General features: G+C 39.9%; 1 protein-coding gene across 3 annotated transcripts in view; it reads left to right on the forward strand.

The window, feature by feature from the left end:
* homer2 (homer scaffold protein 2) overlaps positions 1-13,322 on the forward strand; it is a 48,265-nt gene extending 34,943 nt beyond the window's left edge. For all 3 annotated transcript variants that reach the window (XM_081373068.1, XM_081373069.1, XM_081373070.1), the window contains one exon: positions 12,997-13,322. In XM_081373068.1, coding sequence (XP_081229194.1) covers positions 12,997-13,185 — 189 coding nt within the window. In that variant the 3' untranslated portion in view covers positions 13,186-13,322. The remainder of the gene's footprint in view (positions 1-12,996) is intronic.
* The last annotated feature ends 3,009 nt before the right edge of the window (positions 13,323-16,331 follow it).

Raw genomic sequence — 16,331 nt, forward strand, 5'->3', positions numbered from 1 at the left:
ATCATTCGTTGACGATAGGCTTATTTACTTTAAATCCAGGAAAGTTGTTAATGAAAAAATTATTAAAATTAAGATACAATTGATACAAAACGAAATTCGTTTTAAAGAAAGGATTTGTACTTTTTGTTTTGAGGTCTCTGTGAAAGTTTGAAAGTCTTTTAGTGTTTTTTTTTAGAGCTCGCGTCCATAATGGAGAAAAAACAGAGCGCATGCCGTTCATTCGTCAATAAACAGAAACCCGAGAAGGAAAAACTTACTAGTATTCCTCAGCTCGTATTCCTCATATTCCTCATTATTCCTCACAGCGCTGCAAGACGGTGTAAGCAAGTAATGTTCTGAATAAACTTGTGTTTTGGTTTTCTCGAGCTGATGGGGGCGTTCACAGGATTGCGCGGATTACCTCAGCCATTTGCGTTTGAATAGCGTGCGCTCTCCGTGGGCGGAGTCACATTACATTTGAATTAGCTCTAATTAGGTCGACTGGAATCGCTCTCTTTTAATACAGATTTCACAAGATGAGAATATTTGTTTTTTATATAAATTACTTCATTTAAAAGAAGAGATTTCAAGCTTCATAAAGACATATATCACGTGTATGTGTGAGAAGTATTCACTGAGTTATGGTTCATTTTCGGACGCGTTTCAGAATGGACTACACGGACAGAGAGAAGGCAGAACTCGCTTCGTGTTTATTTTTCTTTATTTGTCGAAAAGCACAACACTATGTTTTTATTGTGAGTATACACAAAAATAATACACATTTAACAGAATCGATTGATGTATAGAACTCCTATGGAAAATCAAAGTCAACAGAGTATTCATGAGTTTCTTTTACACTGATAAAAAAAAAGCGAGCTGGTATCGCCGGCGATACCGTCGACCTCAGGGGGTTAAAGATGAGTTAATAATATTGAGGAGAGACTCTTCCACTATAGGTAACACTTCTTTCAGTAGTTTAGTTGGTATAGGGTCTAATAAACATGTTGTTGTTTTAGATGAGGTGATACGTTTATTTAACTCTTTTTGTTCTATAGTTGTAAAGCACTGTAATTGTTCTTGCGGGGTGATAATTGAGGCTGAATTATAAGGCGCGATTGAGGATTGAACGTTTACAATTGTGGTTCTGATGCTTTCTATTTTCTCAGTGAAGAAGTTCATGAAATCATTACTACTAAACTGTAACGGGATATTTTGTTCAGGTGACGTCTGTTTATTTGTTAGTCTAGCCACGGTGTTAAATAAAAACCTAGGATTGTTTTGGTTGTTTTCTATTAGTTTGCGGAGGTGCTCAGCCCTGGCTGCTTTTAGGGCCTTTTTATAACGTGACATACTGTCTTTCCATGCGATTCTAAAGACCTCTAAATTAGTTTGTTTCCATTTACGCTCTAAATTACGGGTTTCTCTCTTTAGAACATGCGTAGTATTGTTGTACCATGGTGCTTTACTTTTCTCTCTGACCTTTTTTAATCTAATAGATGCAACAATATCCAGTTTTCCAGAGAGATTGGTGCTCATAGTGCTAGTTAATTCCTCTAGTTCATCTGTTTGTTTGGGTTCACTGAGCAGCTGAGACAGATCAGATAAGCAATTTGAAAAATTATCTATGGTGGATGGAAGGATTGTTCTGCCTGGTCGATAACGCGGCGCAGCATGATATATTACAGGAGTACATAATATGCAAGTTACCATGTAATGGTCATTGACATCATCACTTTGTGGAATGATATATATATCGGTTGGATCGGTTCCATGTGATATAATTAAATCGAGTGTATGATTAAAACGATGAGTTTGTCCGGTAACGTTTTGCTTGACCCCAAAGGAGTTTAATAAATCTGTAAACGCAGCCCCAACGCATCATTTGGATTATCTACGTGTATGTTAAAATCTCCAATAATTAATGCTTTATCGACATTGACTAATAGGTCTGAGAGAAAATCTGCAAACTCTTTTAGGAAATCAGCGTAAGGCCCAGGCGGTCTATATACGGTAGCCAATGCTAGAGATAATAGGGATGTTTTTCTTACATCTGAGAGCGTAAGGGTGGAGCCAAGGTTCTTGAACTTCTCCACTTTCTTCAGGTCCTTCCTATTGATGGTGATTGTGCCGTCGGTTTGGGCGCCACCTTCCATGTATTCCATTTTATCCAGGTTGAGCTTGAGGCCGCTTTCGCCAAGGTGGTCGTTCCACTGCTGCACTTGGACGTTGAGTTCCTGGCGGGTCTCTTTGGCGAGGGAGACGTCGTCAGCGTACAGCAGCATCCATGGATGGTTAGTTTGGATGTCGGCTGTTACTGTGTCTATGCAGAGGACTAAAAGCAGCGGCGATAGGGCTGATCCCTGGTGTACGCCAACCCGGATGTCAAATGGTAACGAGGTTCCAACAGGGCACCGGACGCTGCTTGTGGTACCTTGGTAGAGGAGTTGGGTCCAGCGCACGTACTCTTCCGGGACTTGGTGCTATCTTGGTGCATGGGGAACTGTCGATAGCTTTCTACAAATCAAGGAAGGCCATATGGACCGGTATGTTCTTCTCCCTATGTCTCTCCATTAGCAAGGCAGACGGCGTAGATTGCATCTGTGGTTCCAGAGCTCTTGACAAAACCGCATTGGTTTGGCGTGATACTGATGATAGAGCATAGGCAGGAGTCCAGGATGTGCTCAAATATCTTCATCGTGTGACATAGGAGTCGGATTGGCCGGTAGTTAGTGCACTCGCTGACATCCCCTTTGCCTTTCCAGATCGGCACCATGGTGCTAGTTGTCCAGGCTTGGGGAAGCTTGTTAACAGCAATGATTTGGTTGAAGAGTAGCGTGAGGATTTCTGCGCCTCCGTGTCCCATGAGTTTCCAGGCTTCGGCAGGAATGTCATCGGGTCCAGTTGCCTTCCCGTTTTTCATCTTCTTGACAGCCTGTGACACTTCGGTGATGGTGATTAGTGGGACTGGACCAACAACGGGGTCCATCCTTGGTATTGGGGAGTGTTGGAACTCTTCATTGGAGATTCCGAAAAAGTAGTCGCACCATCGCTGGAGAATGGCTGGTGGGTCCTGCAGTGGACGGTGGTTGACGTCCTTGATGGTGGCTACTTGGGCGATGGCGTGTGTAGACTGGTGATGGGAGCTGGCTAGGCAGTAGATCTTGTTTGCCCCCTCTGATGTGTCCAGCTCGTCATACAGCTCGTCGAGGTGCCACTGCCCTTTTCGCCGCAGACTTGAGGGTCCTGTATCGGTCGAGGTCAGCAGGTTGTCGTGTTCGGAACCAGTTCTTGTTGGCCATCTTCTTTGCCTTGATCGCCGCTTGCACTTCTTCAGTCCATCACCAGACTGCTGTCGATAAATCTTCTTCCTGGCTTTGTCTTACCAAGGACCTAATGATGGTGTGGATTTGGGTGGTAATCTCACTCCACATGGCCTCTGCTGGTTGACAGGGATTGATGTTGAGGCCGCCAAAGGCTTCTGCCAGCTGGCTCTTGTGTTCACTCCACTTCCACCACTTGATTCGTTCAGGCCCTGTCTTGCGCGCCTGGGGTTGCCGCTGTAAGGCGCACATTGAGGATGAGTGGTCGATGTTGGGGGACCAATGTTGTCCGATGGGATCACCTTGGTGTCGAGGGTGAGCTTGAGGTCACAGCGACGGAGCATCCAGTAGTCGATCTGTGTCATGATTCCACCGCTGTTGTAGGTGGCCAAGTGGGTGGTCCTCTTCTTGAAAAACGTATTGGCGATGGCGAGGTCGTGGGCCTCGGCGTAGTCCAGGATGTGGCGGCCATCGTCGTTGCGGGTACCATGCCCCCATCCACCATGTACTCGTTCGTAGCCATGTCTCGCTGATCCTACATGCCCATTTAGGTCTCCACCGATGAACAAGTACTTCTCTGGTTCCACAGTCTGCAGATGTGCATCCAGGTTTTCCCAGAATTCATCCTTGTCCTCGTTGGTGCAGCCAGTTTGTAGCAGCAGATGACACAGATGGTGACTGAGCCGGAGACAATCTTGATGGAAATAATGCGGTTCGAGACATCGTGATCTGGTTCCAGAATCACTGATTGACGGCCACTGCGACTCCATTTCACTTCGGGTTGATACCGTAGTAGATGAGTTTGTATCCTTCGCCGATGTCCTTGTCTTTTGCACCCTTCCATTTCGTGTCTTGTATGCACGCGATGTTGATGCGGCGGTTCTTGAGGACGTCAGCCAGTTCACTGTCGCTGGGACCAAAGCCATCGTTAGCCGAATGCCGAAGCGCTCGTTTCCAGCCGCCGCCACATGGATGGATTTTGGCAGCCGCAGCACATATTTACATATTCATCTAAATGTGGGCGTTGGGATTTTCACTAGCAGTATATCTCTGCAGTGCCGGCCCGAGCCTTTTGGGGGCCCTAAGCAGAATTTGATTTGGGGGCCCCCTCCCACCACGCGGAGTCACCTGTGCTTGACGATTATTGACACAATGTCACTCTATAATGTTACATTATAAATTAATACAATGAGGTTATGTATTAATACAAAATAAATACTTAATAAAAAATAGATACTTAAATAAAAATGTTTTAACTTTTTCTTTACTCTTTTACTAACTCTTTGAAAACAAACTGTTACAATACATATTAAATAAATTATTTGCAAAATATCCTCCAACGTTTTGCAACACTTTGCAGTTTGAATGATGTCTTGTATGAACATGACGGATTAATTAATATGTAAAAAAAAAAATAATAAAAAAAAAACCTCGCTTGGGGGCCCCCTGGTGGCGAGGGGGCCCCAAGCAGCCGCTTAGTTCGCTTATGCCTCGGGCTGGCCCTGTATCTCTGCTAAGGTATTTCAAACTCTTTTTACCTCTAAGCAAAGGACAAAAAAAAGAACTTGACTGTGAGATTTACACACTTTAAAATTTCAATTTCTGTCAGACTAAAACAGGCACCTCATCTTTTTAAAATGTCACAAAACACTTTCGTCCGACTGAAACCCGGTGTTTGTGAAGTCACACTAATGCATCCAGATATTGTGATTGTGTCTCTGCTCCGTCCAGCATTGACACACGGTTATCAGACCTGTGTCATGCATTACAGATATTTGATCACTCGTTGAGTCGCATATACAGACAGATGAAGACTGAATCTGCTCAGGGAAACATGCCCAATGTCTGTTATTACAAATTCAGTATAAAATATTTCAATGATGCCATTCTGTATATTCTGTCGGTATTAATCAATGGCATATGTTCTTTAAATTTTATAGGCTGTACTGTACGATCAGCGCTTCAGTTACAGAAGTTTATATTTATTGTTAAATGTTTAAAACAAACCTAAAGCAGAATGTTAGAGAAAAACCAACACTTCCCTTTATCACTCTTCCCTTTCACTCTTCCCTTTATCACTCTTCCCTTTCACTCTTCCCTTTATCACTCTTCCCTTTCACTCTTCCCTTTATCACTCTTCCCTTCATCACTCTTCCCTTCATCACTCTTCCCTTTCACTCTTCCCTTTATCACTCTTCCCTTTCACTCTTCCCTTTATCACTCTTCCCTTTATCACTTCCCTTTCACTCTTCAGTTTATCACTCTTCCCTTTCACTCTTCCCTTTCACTCTTGCCTTTATCACTCTTCCCTTTATCACTCTTCCCTTTCACTCTTCCCTTTCACTCTTCCCTTTATCACTCTTCCCTTTCACTCTTCCATTTATCACTCTTCCCTTTATCACTCTTCCCTTTCCCTTTCACTCTTCCCTTTCCCTTTCACTCTTCCCTTTATCACTCTTCAGTTTATTACTCTTCAGTTTATCACTCTTCATTTAATCACTCTTCCCTTTCCCTTTCACTCTTCCCTTTATCACTCTTCCCTTTATCACTCTTCCCTTTAACTCTTCAGTTTATCACTCTTCATTTAATCACTCTTCCCTTTCCCTTTCACTCTTCCCTTTATCACTCTTCCCTTTATCACTCTTCCCTTTAACTCTTCAGTTTATTACTCTTCAGTTTATCACTCTTCATTTAATCACTCCTCCCTTTCCCTTTCACTCTTCCCTTTATCACTCTTCCCTTTATCACTCTTCCCTTTATCACTCTTCAGTTTATCACTCTTCAGTTTATTACTCTTCAGTTTATCACTCTTCCCTTTATCACTCTTCCCTTTCACTCTTCCCTTTATCACACTTCCCTTCATCACTCTTCCCTTTATCACTCTTCCCTTTAACTCTTCAGTTTATCACTCTTCATTTAATCACTCCTCCCTTTCCCTTTCACTCTTCCCTTTATCACTCTTCAGTTTATTACTCTTCAGTTTATCACTCTTCATTTAATCACTCTTCCCTTTCCCTTTCACTCTTCCCTTTATCACTCTTCCCTTTATCACTCTTCCCTTTAACTCTTCAGTTTATCACTCTTCATTTAATCACTCTTCCCTTTCCCTTTCACTCTTCCCTTTATCACTCTTCCCTTTATCACTCTTCCCTTTATCACTCTTCCCTTTATCACTCTTCAGTTTATTACTCTTCAGTTTATCACTCTTCATTTAATCACTCTTCCCTTTCCCTTTCACTCTTCCCTTTATCACTCTTCCCTTTATCACTCTTCCCTTTAACTCTTCAGTTTATCACTCTTCATTTAATCACTCCTCCCTTTCCCTTTCACTCTTCCCTTTATCACTCTTCCCTTTATCACTCTTCCCTTTATCACTCTTCCCTTTATCACTCTTCAGTTTATCACTCTTCAGTTTATTACTCTTCAGTTTATCACTCTTCCCTTTATCACTCTTCCCTTTCACTCTTCCCTTTATCACTCTTCCCTTCATCACTCTTCAGTTTATCACTCTTCCCTTTATCACTCTTCAGTTTATCACTCTTCCCTTTCACTCTTCCCTTTATCACTCTTCCCTTTCACTCTTCCCTTTATCACTCTTCCCCTTCACTCTTCCCTTTATCACTCTTCCCTTTATCACTCTTCCCTTTCACTCTTCAGTTTATCACTCTTCCCTTTATCACTCTTCCCTTTATCACTCTTCCCTTCATCACTCTTCCCTTTATCACTCTTCCCTTCCACTCTTCCCTTTATCACTCTTCCCTTTCACTCTTCCCTTTATCACTCTTCCCTTTATCACTTCCCTTTCACGCTTCAGTTTATCACTCTTCCCTTTCACTCTTCCCTTTCACTCTTGCCTTTATCACTCTTCCCTTTATCACTCTTCCCTTTCACTCTTCCCTTTATCACTCTTCCCTTTCACTCTTCCCTTTATCACTCTTCCCTTTCACTCTTCCATTTATCACTCTTCCCTTTATCACTCTTCCCTTTCACTCTTCCCTTTCCCTTTCACTCTTCCCTTTATCACTCTTCAGTTTATAACTCTTCAGTTTATCACTCTTCATTTAATCACTCTTCCCTTTCCCTTTCACTCTTCCCTTTATCACTCTTCCCTTTAACTCTTCAGTTTATTACTCTTCAGTTTATCACTCTTCATTTAATCACTCTTCCCTTTCCCTTTCACTCTTCCCTCTATCACTCTTCCCTTTATCACTCTTCCCTTTCACTCTTCCATTTATCACTCTTCCCTTTATCACTCTTCCCTTTCACTCTTCCCTTTCCCTTTCACTCTTCCCTTTATCACTCTTCAGTTTATAACTCTTCAGTTTATCACTCTTCATTTAATCACTCTTCCCTTTCCCTTTCACTCTTCCCTTTATCACTCTTCCCTTTAACTCTTCAGTTTATTACTCTTCAGTTTATCACTCTTCATTTAATCACTCTTCCCTTTCCCTTTCACTCTTCCCTCTATCACTCTTCCCTTTATCACTCTTCCCTTTAACTCTTCAGTTTATTACTCTTCAGTTTATCACTCTTCCCTTTATCACTCTTCCCTTTATCACTCTTCCCTTTATCACTCTTCCCTTTATCACTCTTCAGTTTATTACTCTTCAGTTTATCACTCTTCATTTAATCACTCCTCCCTTTCCCTTTCACTCTTCCCTTTATCACTCTTCCCTTTATCACTCTTCCCTTTATCACTCTTCAGTTTATCACTCTTCAGTTTATTACTCTTCAGTTTCACTCTTCCCTTTATCACTCTTCCCTTTATCACTCTTCCCTTTCACTCTTCCCTTTATCACTCTTCAGTTTATCACTCTTCCCTTTATCACTCTTCAGTTTATCACTCTTCCCTTTCACTCTTCCCTTTATCACTCTTCCCTTTATCACGCTTCCCTTTATCACTCTTCAGTTTATTACTCTTCAGTTTATCACTCTTCAGTTTATCACTCTTCATTTAATCACTCTTCCCTTTCCCTTTCACTCTTCCCTCTATCACTCTTCCCTTTATCACTCTTCCCTTTAACTCTTCAGTTTATCACTCTTCATTTAATCACTCCTCCCTTTCCCTTTCACTCTTCCCTTTATCACTCTTCCCTTTATCACTCTTCCCTTTATCACTCTTCAGTTTATCACTCTTCAGTTTATCACTCTTCAGTTTATTACTCTTCAGTTTATTACTCTTCAGTTTATCACTCTTCCCTTTATCACTCTTCCCTTTCACTCTTCCCTTTATCACTCTTCCCTTTAACTCTTCAGTTTATCACTCTTCATTTAATCACTCCTCCCTTTCCCTTTCACTCTTCCCTTTATCACTCTTCCCTTTATCACTCTTCAGTTTATCACTCTTCCCTTTCACTCTTCCCTTTATCACTCTTCCCTTCATCACTCTTCAGTTTATCACTCTTCCCTTTATCACTCTTCAGTTTATCACTCTTCAGTTTATCACTCTTCAGTTTATCACTTTTCAGTTTATCACTTTTCAGTTTATCACTCTTCAGTTTATCACTCTTCCCTATCACTCTTCCCTTTATCACTATTCCCTTTATCCCTCTTCAGTTTATCACTCTTCAGTTTATCACTCTTCCCTATCACTCTTCCCTTTATCACTATTCCCTTTATCACTCTTCAGTTTATCACTCTTCAGTTTATCACTCTTCAGTTTATCACTCTTCAGTTTATCACTCTTCAGTTTATCACTTTTCAGTTTATCACTCTTCAGTTTATCACTCTTCCCTATCACTCTTCCCTATCACTCTTCCCTTTATCACTATTCCCTTTATCACTCTTCAGTTTATCACTCTTCAGTTTATCACTCTTCAGTTTATCACTCTTCCCTTTCACTCTTCCCTTTATCACTATTCCCTTTATCACTCTTCAGTTTATCACTCTTCAGTTTATTACTCTTCCCTTTATCACACTTCAGTTTATCACTATTCCCTTTCACTCTTCCCTTTATCACTATTCCCTTTATCACTCTTCAGTTTATCACTCTTCAGTTTATCACTCTTCAGTTTATCACTCTTCAGTTTATCACTTTTCAGTTTATCACTCTTCAGTTTATCACTCTTCCCTATCACTCTTCCCTTTATCACTCTTCCCTTTATCACTATTCCCTTTATCACTCTTCAGTTTATCACTCTTCAGTTTATCACTCTTCCCTATCACTCTTCCCTTTATCACTATTCCCTTTATCACTCTTCAGTTTATCACTCTTCAGTTTATCACTCTTCAGTTTATCACTCTTCAGTTTATCACTCTTCAGTTTATCACTCTTCCCTTTCACTCTTCCCTTTATCACTATTCCCTTTATCACTCTTCAGTTTATCACTCTTCAGTTTATTACTCTTCCCTTTATCACACTTCAGTTTATCACTCTTCCCTTTCACTCTTCCCTTTATCACTATTCCCTTTATCACTCTTCAGTTTATCACTCTTCAGTTTATTACTCTTCCCTTTATCACACTTCAGTTTATCACTCTTCCCTTTCACTCTTCCCTTTATCACTATTCCCTTTATCACTATTCCCTTTATCACTCTTCCCTTTATCACTCTTCAGTTTATCACTCTTCAGTTTATCACTCTTCTTTATCACTCTTCAGTTTATCACTCTTCAGTTTATTACTCTTCCCTTTATCACTCTTCAGTTTATCACTCTTCAGTTTTACTCTTCAGTTTATCACTCTTCAGTTTATCACTTTTCAGTTTATCACTCTTCAGTTTATCACTCTTCCCTATCACTCTTCCCTATCACTCTTCCCTTTATCACTATTCCCTTTATCACTCTTCAGTTTATCACTCTTCAGTTTATCACTCTTCAGTTTATCACTCTTCAGTTTATCACTCTTCCCTTTCACTCTTCCCTTTATCACTATTCCCTTTATCACTCTTCAGTTTATCACTCTTCAGTTTATTACTCTTCCCTTTATCACACTTCAGTTTATCACTATTCCCTTTCACTCTTCCCTTTATCACTATTCCCTTTATCACTCTTCAGTTTATCACTCTTCAGTTTATCACTCTTCAGTTTATCACTTTTCAGTTTATCACTCTTCAGTTTATCACTCTTCCCTATCACTCTTCCCTTTATCACTATTCCCTTTATCACTCTTCAGTTTATCACTCTTCAGTTTATCACTCTTCAGTTTATCACTTTTCAGTTTATCACTCTTCAGTTTATCACTCTTCCCTATCACTCTTCCCTATCACTCTTCCCTTTATCACTATTCCCTTTATCACTCTTCAGTTTATCACTCTTCAGTTTATCACTCTTCAGTTTATCACTCTTCCCTTTCACTCTTCCCTTTATCACTATTCCCTTTATCACTCTTCAGTTTATCACTCTTCAGTTTATTACTCTTCCCTTTATCACACTTCAGTTTATCACTATTCCCTTTCACTCTTCCCTTTATCACTATTCCCTTTATCACTCTTCAGTTTATCACTCTTCAGTTTATCACTCTTCAGTTTATCACTCTTCAGTTTATCACTTTTCAGTTTATCACTCTTCAGTTTATCACTCTTCCCTATCACTCTTCCCTTTATCACTATTCCCTTTATCACTCTTCAGTTTATCACTCTTCCCTATCACTCTTCCCTTTATCACTATTCCCTTTATCACTCTTCAGTTTATCACTCTTCAGTTTATCACTCTTCAGTTTATCACTCTTCCCTTTCACTCTTCCCTTTATCACTATTCCCTTTATCACTCTTCAGTTTATCACTCTTCAGTTTATTACTCTTCCCTTTATCACACTTCAGTTTATCACTCTTCCCTTTCACTCTTCCCTTTATCACTATTCCCTTTATCACTCTTCAGTTTATCACTCTTCAGTTTATTACTCTTCCCTTTATCACACTTCAGTTTATCACTCTTCCCTTTCACTCTTCCCTTTATCACTATTCCCTTTATCACTATTCCCTTTATCACTCTTCCCTTTATCACTCTTCAGTTTATCACTCTTCAGTTTATCACTCTTCTTTATCACTCTTCAGTTTATCACTCTTCAGTTTATTACTCTTCCCTTTATCACTCTTCAGTTTATCACTCTTCAGTTTTACTCTTCAGTTTATCACTCTTCCCTTTATCACTCTTCCCTTTCACTCTTCCCTTTATCACTCTTCCCTTTCACACTCTTCAATTTATCACTCTTCCCTTTATCACTCTTCCCTTTATCACTCTTCCCTTTATCACTCTTCAGTTTATTACTCTTCAGTTTATCACTCTTCCCTTTATCACTCTTCCCTTTCACTCTTCCCTTTATCACTCTTCCCTTTCACTCTTCAGTTTATCACTCTTCAGTTTATCACTCTTCCCTTTATCACTCTTCAGTTTATCACTCTTCCCTTTAACTCTTCCCTTTAACTCTTCCGTTTATCACTCTTCCGTTTATCACTCTTCCGTTATCACTCTTCCGTTTATCACTCTTCCGTTTATCACTCTTCCGTTTATCATTCTTCCCTTCATCACTCTTCCGTTTATCACTCTTCCGTTATCACTCTTCCGTTTATCACTCTTCCGTTTATCACTCTTCCGTTTATCACTCTTCCGTTTATCATTCTTCCCTTCATCACTCTTCAGTTTATCACTCTTCCCTTTATCACTCTTCCCTTTATCACTCTTCCCTTTATCACTCTTCCCTTTATCACTCTTCTGTTTATCACTCTTCTGTTTATCACTCTTCCCTTTATCACTCTTCAGTTTATCACTCTTCCCTTTCACTCTTCCCTTTATCACTCTTCAGTTTATCACTCTTCCCTTTATCACTCTTCCCTTTATCACTCTTCAGTTTATTACTCTTCCCTTTATCACTCTTCCCTTTATCACTCTTCCGTTTATCACTCTTCAGTTTATTACTCTTCCCTTTATCACTCTTCAGTTTATCACTCTTCCCTTTATCACTCTTCAGTTTATCACTTCAGTTTATCACTCTTCCCTTTCACTCTTCAGTTTATCACTCTTCCCTTTATCACTCTTCCCTTTATCACTCTTCCCTTTATCACTCTTCCCTTTATCACTCTTCAGTTTATCACTCTTCCCTTTATCACTCTTCAGTTTATCACTTCAGTTTATCACTCTTCCCTTTCACTCTTCCCTTTATCACTCTTCCCTTTATCACTCTTCCCTTTATCACTCTTCCCTTTATCACTCTTCCGTTTATCACTCTTCAGTTTATCACTCTTCAGTTTATCACTCTTCAGTTTATCACTCTTCAGTTTATCACTCTTCAGTTTATCACTCTTCAGTTTATCACTCTTCAGTTTATCACTCTTCATGTATATTTATTTATATATTTTTGTATGTAAATTTACGTATATTTATGTAAATAAGTGTCATTGAACACTGAGCCGTTGTGTTTTAATTCAGTGTCAGACACGGTACAATCAACATGGGAAAATCTCACAGTAAAACAAGCAGCTCTGAAAAATCTTTTAACTCTTTTTATAACTATCATCTTTGTCTCTTTTAATTCCTTTATAACTGTTTTAGTTTTCCTTTTTTTATTTTCTGATTATTTTAATTCCTTTCTGTGTAAAGCATTTTGAATTACCATAGTATATGATATGTGCTATATAAATAAACTTGCCTTGCCTGATCACACATAACACTAGAAATACTCATGCAAACAGATTAATTTTAAATAAACACATGATGTCTTTATTCCTGCATGCGTTGACTGTTGTGTTTGCTGTTTCACAGGTTGCAGAACTGAAGAGTCAGGATCTGAGTGAGAAGCTGAAGCTCCTGCAGGGAGAGATCGACGGCTCTCAGCACAAACACAAGAACATGAAGACCGAACTCAAGAAGTTCATGGACCTTCTGGATGGGAAGATTGATGAGCTGCATGAAGTTCGTCAGGGCATTTCTAAACTAGGCATCGACAACTGAACACACACACACACACACACACACACACACACACACACACACACACACTCTCACTGACTCACTCACACACACACACACACGTACAGACAGACAGACAGACAGACAGACACACACACACACACACACACAGACAGACAGACAGACAGACAGACAGACACACACACACACACACACACACACACACACACACACACACACACACACACACAGACACAGACACAGACACAGACACAGACACAGACACAGACACAGACACACACACACACAGACACAGACACAGACACAGACAGACACACAGAGACACACAGAGACACAGACAGACACACAGAGACACAGACAGACACACAGAGACACAGACAGACACACACACACACAGAGACACAGACAGACACACAGACAGACACACACACACAGACAGACTGAAGGGTGTTTTACCGCTGCAGATCTCAGGGTAGTTTGGAATCGCTTGATATGCACTTACAGACGTGAACTGCAGAAACACTAAGTGCCTGAATGTGGCGCTCTCCGGGTCTCCACAGACTCAGTGAGAACTGACCTGTTGATCAGCTCCTCATGCAATACCCGCCTCAGGACACACTTCTCTTCTGGTTCTGCTGGGTTCTGTGTGTTTTTAAAAACATTTTCAAGATGGAGTTGCATTAAGAAAATAATCTTTTTCTGATCTATGAAAATATGAGCCAAATCTCTGCTTGATGAAGGCAGTTTGCTTGTATGGTGCAGATGTGTGTTGTGCTCAGCAGTGTTTGTGACGTGCTGGTGTGTGTGTGTCTGTCGTTTGGGTGACGGGATAATTTATACGTGTGCTTTTTTTAGAATAATCTCTGCCTTTCCTGAGTCTTTGATGGAGCGTATGAACTTCCAAACACTCTCCTCAGCTCTTTTCACTTGTTTTCCTCTTGATGCTTGTTTGAATGTCGTGGTGGATGTGTTATAGAGCGTTTAACGTGGGCGAGTGTCTAAAACACACATCTTACTGGAAACTTGAGCCTTTTTCCCTCTTTCTGGAGAAATAAAAACACTTTTGTTGATCAAAATTGTAAAATAAATACTTGTGGAAATATAGTTTATGAAGGAAATCTTTGTGTTGGGTGTTTTGTCCATGCGTGAGAGTTGAAGTTATTTCAGAAGTTGATGTGTGTCGCGGACGGTGGGCGTCGCTCTCTCGCCTCTGATTGGTGAGTGTGTGTTGCCGTGGAAACCTGCAGCCCACACACAGCTGCTATTGATCGTGAGTAGTATGCTCCAGATGTGAATATATTCTGTGTTTCACTACATTTTTTTTATTATTGTTCGTAGATTTCTGTGATGTCACTATAACTGCATCCAAAGGCTGTTTCCATAGAAACATGGTCACTGAGATCTGTGATGCTCAGTATTTGATCTGGTCTTATAACTCTCTCTCTCTCTCTCTCTCTCTCTCTCTCTCTCTCTCTCTCTCTCTCTCTCTCTCTCTCTCTCTCTCTCTCTCTCTCTCTCTCTCTCTCTCTCTCTCTCTCTCTCTCTCTCTCTCTCTCTCTCTCTCTCTCTCTCTCTCTCTCTCTCTCTCTCTCTCTCTCTCTCTCTCTCTCTCTCTCTCTCTCTCTCTCTCTCTCTCACACACACACTCACTCACTCACTCACTCACTAACTCTCTCTCACACACACACACACACACACACACAAACACAAACACACCAGCCTTATCAAGTCATCAATATACCAGGTGTTTATTAATATCAATAAGCCAGTTTTTGAGATAAATCATGCTGCTCATCTTGTCAGGAGTCATTTCTTGCATATATGAAATGAGTCTACAGAACAAAAGATTAGACAACTACGGAAGCCCTGAACCGCAAGGTGAGAAAAAAAAAACTAATCTCGTTATTTCGACATAATAAAGGGACATTCTAATATGCATTAAGCCACATTTAGCGTTCTTATAATGGTTTTCTATGTGAGGAAAATGCTTAACGTGAAATTAAATGCGTTGCGTTATTATTCTGGACTCATCTGATTTTTTGAAGTATGCTTTATTATGATTTTAGTATCATAATGATTAATAAATGCACGCACAGTTATCCGTAAACTTGATAAATGTTGCAGATATGTTTTACTATCCACAAACACATTGCTTTCAACTAATGTGTGCAAAATTCAGAATTCAACGAATGTGCAGCAATTTGTACAAATAGATACATATTTGTGAATAAAATGTTTTATTTTGTATTAGTGATCATAATTTGCGCATGCAACAAAGATGTACAGTGACACGTGCATTTATTGACGTCTTTTCTGGGCAATGCTTAACGTGTAATTAGACGCCTGATAGCCTGTTTTGCTTCATGTGGTATTAATAATATTAATTTAACTATTATTGTTCTTGCTGCTGCTGTATGGTCTGTGTTAAGAGTAGACTATTATGATTTAAGAGGTTTTATAATAGTCTACTCTTAGCACGGACCGTACAGCAGCTTCAACAACAATAATAGTTAAATTAATACTATTATTATTAATAATAATAGCCGCAGTAGTGGTAAGGCAGTGCAGTAAAACAGTTTCTGATCTGGCCAATAATGGCCAAGCACATGAAGCAAAATAGGCTATATCTATAGGCAGTTTTATGAGTTGTGTAAAGTTAACAAATAAACCAAATCTAATAAAGCTGTCTGAAAGAGCAATACTGACAACAAAACTAGCACAAAACTATATGTAATTGGCAAGTTAATTATGCAACGTTTTAGAAAAGTATGAATTAATAGACTATCCAGTGAAAACAGTAGGTCAACATAACAATGCGTTCTTTAATTCACTGTCTTAGTCTGCCCTCTAGTGGCATATCGAGATTAATACAAATCTTAACATAAAGAGACGGACAGTGTTATTAAAGCGATAGTTCACCCAAAAATGAAAATGATGTCATCATTTACTCTCCCTCAAGTTGTTCCAAACCTGTATGAGTTTCTTTCTTCTGCTAAACACAAAAGAAGATATTTTAAAGAAGGTTGGTAACTAAACAGTTGCTGGTCCCCATTGACAGCCATAGTATTTTTTTTTTTCATACTATGGAAGAAGTCAATGGGGACCAGCAACTGTTTCGTTACCAACCTTTTTCCTCACATAGAAAACCATTATAAGAACGCTAAATG

This window comes from Scardinius erythrophthalmus, assembly GCF_964197995.2.
Source record: "Scardinius erythrophthalmus genome assembly, chromosome: 8".
NCBI lineage: Eukaryota > Metazoa > Chordata > Actinopteri > Cypriniformes > Leuciscidae > Scardinius > Scardinius erythrophthalmus.